Source organism: Rhea americana, unplaced genomic scaffold (assembly GCF_003343005.1).
Source record: "Rhea americana isolate MKP2758 unplaced genomic scaffold, rheAme1 scaffold_215, whole genome shotgun sequence".
NCBI lineage: Eukaryota > Metazoa > Chordata > Aves > Rheiformes > Rheidae > Rhea > Rhea americana.
In genome coordinates, this window is record NW_028186305.1 from 530203 (window position 1) to 534903 (window position 4701).

At 50.2% G+C, this 4701-nt stretch overlaps 2 protein-coding genes across 4 annotated transcripts in view; both read left to right on the forward strand.

Moving 5' to 3' along the window:
* PAQR7 (progestin and adipoQ receptor family member 7) lies at window positions 1-3698 on the forward strand. 3 transcript variants are annotated; one of them, XM_085305005.1, is made up of 3 exons: window positions 1-34; window positions 883-1032; window positions 2049-3698. In XM_085305005.1, the coding sequence occupies exon 3, from the start codon at window positions 2088-2090 to the stop codon at window positions 3126-3128; it is 1041 nt and encodes a 346-aa protein (XP_085161131.1). In that variant the 5' UTR covers window positions 1-34; window positions 883-1032; window positions 2049-2087; the 3' UTR covers window positions 3129-3698. The 3 variants fall into 3 exon arrangements, with proteins under 3 accessions (XP_085161131.1, XP_085161129.1, XP_085161132.1); XM_085305003.1 differs by having other exon boundaries at window positions 7-34; window positions 923-1032; XM_085305006.1 differs by lacking the exon at window positions 1-34 and adding an exon at window positions 39-91 and having other exon boundaries at window positions 923-1032.
* Window positions 3699-3934: 236 nt separating this feature from the next.
* AUNIP (aurora kinase A and ninein interacting protein) overlaps window positions 3935-4701 on the forward strand; it is a 6676-nt gene continuing 5909 nt past the window's right edge. The window contains exon 1 of the mRNA XM_085305002.1: window positions 3935-3997. The gene's annotated coding sequence lies outside the window, so the exon portion shown is untranslated. The remainder of the gene's footprint in view (window positions 3998-4701) is intronic.

Consider the following 4701-nt stretch of genomic DNA (forward strand, 5'->3'; position numbering starts at 1 on the left):
GGGAGCGCAGCCCGGGTGCCAGCGGGCTCAGCAGGTGCCTTCGCGGGGAGCCGGGCGGTGGTAGCGGCTGGGGCGGCTTCCCGGGCTATAGGTACCCGCCAGCCCTGCCTCTGGGCTGGGGGAGCTGCGGGCTGGGGTCCRCGGGAGCACTGCCCTGCTGCTGAGACCTCCTGGGCCCCTGGGGGCGGAGGGCAGGGGTTCTGGGATCATCTCCGCTGACCCTAACCTCCGGCTGCAGAGGACTTTGACCCAGCACMCATCCAAATCCCCAAATACCCCTGACACCCTCGGGAAGCAAATTCACGGGAGGAAGGATCAGTCCCTGGCTGCCCCATAAAAGACTTTCGTAGGTCTGGTGAATTSCTGCAGTGGGAGGAAGGAGAGGCCGGCCAGGCCTGACGCCTAGCTGTGGTGTACAAGCTCAGCTCACTGGGTTTGGTGAGCCTGTGCCAAATTCAGAAAAAGCTGAACATAATTTAAAAAGAAAAAACAACATATTTGTGCTTCAGAAGGATAATTACAGTAGTGTGCATGGGAGCAAATACGCATGTAAACAGCTGCAGACTGAGTCAGTTTCTCATTAAGTAAAATTCAGCAGGATGGGTGGATGCTACTTGAGAGAGGAAATACTCTGTAGGAAATAACAGGCCTTTGAGGCAGCATTATTGACATCTTACCGGTGTGTGGATATTATTCAGAGTAAGAGTAAGATTAAGGATTCCCAATGTGGCGTAGGATGTTCGTAGCTGAACTTTGCAAGAGCCCTGTCGATTAAGCCCTGCCCAAACAAGTTTCGKGACTAACTGATGTAGACACTGATCTGTATCCTGTCTCATGTTTGGCTGCTTTGAATGCAGATTTTCCCCACTGCTTTTGTCACAGCTTATCCCTGAACAGAACCTGGGGGCATCTTTTTCCATAGGAATTTGGCTTCTCSCTGCCACCCGTTCTGACACGCTCTGTACCCGAGCCTGCTCCTAGCGTACTGTGGCTTTCCTTGTGGGCAGCCCTGGCTCAGTAACAGACACGAAGGTAAGTGCTCCATACAGCAGGAGGGTTTCATTTTCTCCTAAATTGCCTGTTTTCTGTTTTATTTTTTTTAACAGTCCTATCCCCTCCTCCTACTTTTTCCAAACTTTGAAGAGCTTTTCCTGTCTGAGCTGTCCTGAAATAACTGAACTTGCCAAGAATTAAGACTGTAAACAGCATTGGAATTGGAGGGACTCTGTCTGTTGTCTTTAAAACTTGTTTGAGCAAATCTGTTAGCCTATTCAGGAAGAGAGTGGGAGAAAAGACCTGGTCCCAAGCATGTTCTTCCTTGTCTTTCCAAGGCTGCTTTACAAAGGCAGAAAAAGCCAGCAAGGTTTACGTTGTAAGGATAGCAGCTTCAAAAATGTAAACATGGAAAAATTTGCTTTCAAAGATTATGCTACCCCTGAATCTCAGTGATGCAATAGAATAGTCACTCGAGCAGAAATGTTTTTGTACAAAACCGCATGGAAAATTAGGAGTAGAAAAAGAGACAGTAAAAACTCAAAACAGCAGTTATTTACGTGTTTTGTTGCTGATGTTAGTTTAAGGCAGAACAAATCACCTATTCAACCTTGCAAGGAGGTCACACATTAAGAGTGCTTGTAAAGATAAACACTGCAGTCAATCTACAGGGGAAAGCTTGGGCTGCTTCTTGAGSTGGAGGCTTGTTTAGGGTGCTGTGGGTCCCAAACCTCCCCCAAGTGCTAGGAAAGGGAGAGCTGAGATCAACCAGGGATTGCTATAGCCTGTTAAGTGTTAACCCCCTACTTGWGTACTCTTCCAGACTGTCACTGGTACAGTATGGGGTGCTCTAGCGTGAGTTCTTAAATCTCACTTCAACTCCCTTAATGTTACAATTTTTGCCAAATAATTTATTTCAGGTATTATAATGAGGCCATTCTCTTCTCATACGTGACTTTACATGTCTTAAAAGCTAGTAACATTCAGCCTCTCCTTCCCGATTTTGGTAAAGTCCCTGTTAAACACCACAGCAAAACTTTCTTTTTGTCCCAAAGGGTGTTCTGCTTGACAATAAATTGGAGTTCAGCTGCATCATGGCAACTGTTGTCACTGAAAAGCTTAGCCGCCTCTTCATTAATGTGCGCCAGATCCCTCAGCTGCTGGCCCCGCTGCCTCCCTCTACCGTGAGCAGTTCAGAGGTGCCAAAGGTCTACTGGAAGCCYTACATCCACACCGGCTACCGGCCGGTTCACCAGACCTGGCGCTATTACTTCTCAACGCTCTTTCAGCAGCACAACGAGGCCATCAACGTCTGGACCCATCTGGTGGCAGCGTTGATTCTGCTGCGGCGGTTCCAGCAGCTTTCACAGCGGGTGGATTTTGGGCAGGACCCTCATGCCCAGCCCCTCCTCATTATCATTGTGGCATCCATCACATACTTRACGTTCAGCACCCTCGCTCACCTTCTGCAGGCCAAATCGGAGTTCTGGCACTACAGCTTCTTCTTCATGGACTATGTGGGAGTAGCCATTTATCAGTATGGCAGTGCCCTAGTGCACTACTATTATGCCATTGAACCAAGCTGGCATGAAAAGGTCAAGGTGTTTTACATGCCAGTGGCTGTCCTGTTAGCGTGGCTGTCCTGCGCGGGTTCTTGTTACGCTAAGTATCAGTACCACCAGTCTGCTCACTTTCTTAGCAGGCTCTGTCAGGAAATGCCCTCCGGTCTGGCTTACATGCTTGACATTAGCCCTGTGATTCACCGAATCTATACTGCCCAGTCCTCTGAGCACGCTGACCCAGCCGTGTTGTATCACAAATGCCAGGTACTGTTTTTCCTCATTGGTGCCTTTTTCTTCTCGCACCCTTATCCAGAGAAGTGGTTCCCTGGGAAATGTCATTTTTTTGGGCAAGGCCATCAGATTTTTCATGTGTTCCTGGTCCTCTGCACTCTAGCACAGATCGAGGCAGTGGTGTTAGATTACGAGTCCAGGCGGCAAATCTATTCTAAACTTCATGGTGACTTAGCTCATAACTTTTCTGCCCTGTGCCTTTTCACTGTAACCTGCTGTGTTCTCACAGCCACTTATATGGCCAGGAAGGTGAAGAGCAAGCTGAGCTTCAAAGAAGAGTAACAGCCCTGTAGGAGAAGCATGTGAGCTCACCTGTGGGCCTGAATGCTTGATCTAGAGACAGCTGTGGTGATGCCATCAGGTGAATCTGGTTACAGGCTTCAAGAAGAGAAGTGAAATGCTTTGTGAACTGTTACTAGTCAGTGCTCTCTACAGGGGTGAAAATACGAACTGCTGTTCAAGCTTTTTAAAAATTCAGAACTAGTTCCAACTTAATGATACACTGATTTAATTCAAATGTCTGAATAAACAGTTGGAAYAAAATGCTCTTTATTAATGATGCAACCCTATGTTTTAATGGCTGTGGACTGCGAAAGTTTATTGGATGCTACCAGGTCTCAGCAAAAGGTAAGGAGATACGATCTGATCTTAGACCCACTTAACTGTGKCAGAATCTAAGCCATTAAAACAAACAGACCAAACTGGGCCTATATAAATCATAAACAAACAAGAATGTCAAATTTACCTAAAATCAGTTCAGGCTCATTTTGTATGGCTTAGGAAATGTTAGTTATCCATACAGTGACATGGCATGAGCCCTTACAAAGCAAGTGTGAGTATGTGCGAGAAAGACATGAACCCTGTCCTTACAATTGAAATAAGCTGAGAGACAGAGAGATGGAAGGAGTGGGGTGGTGGGCTTGATGGTAGAGGAAATGGGGCCAAGGAATGACTTGATGGAGACTGTGCCCCAGGAAACTCATAAAGATGACTGCAGGTCTCTGCAACCCCCGCCTCAGAAGAGTGCTTGTAAGCAGGCCGTGGTGTGRTGGCTGTGATGGCCTGCAACAGTGGGCTCCCACCATGGAGCAAGAACTGCTGGGGCCCCCGGCTGCACTGCATCTTCTGCAGCTGCTGCTCATGAAGTCAAGGTGAGACAGGCTGGGACTGGAGGGAAGGGGGAGAGGGGAGGACAGAGCTCGGTGAACAAGCTGAGGCAAGGGGGAGGAAAGCGCATGCATGAGAAAAACGTGCCTATAGCTTTGTTCCCCTTTTGACTTTCACAGCAGCCCCTGCTTCCCCTGCCCCCCTCCCTTTTTTTTTTTTTTTTGCTGTCCCTGTGAGTGCTTGGCTTCCTGACCCGCCAAGGAGCCCTTTGGCAGCAGCCGTCTCGTCTGGGAGCAGCTGTTAGGGCAGCATCCTTGTTTACGCTGCAGGCCTTTCCTTCATGTCATGCACGCGTCAGTGYTGACCGCAGTCTCTGCGCAGAGAGGCCTGTGTGTGCCTCCCCGTGACAGATACCGGGGGCGTCACAGGCAGGCTGGCGAGGTCCCCCTGCCCCGGCCCGCTCGGGGGCCGCTGAGCCGTCGCTGTGCTGCGGCCGCTGCGGTGCTCATCTTAGTTTGCAGGCAGCCCCCTGCCTGGCTGCTGCTGCAGCAGCTGGGCTGAGGCCCTCCTGCGGTCGCATCCTCCCCTCTGGGGGACCCCCTTTTCACAGCCATCTGCCCCCTGAGCKTGAGGGCCGCCCTACTGCCAGGCTTCGTCCCGGGAGAGTTCAGCGAGAGGGGAAGAAAAACACGAGGCGACACCGCCCTCCCCTCACCCCCTCAGCAGCCCCCAGCGCAGCGGCGGCAGC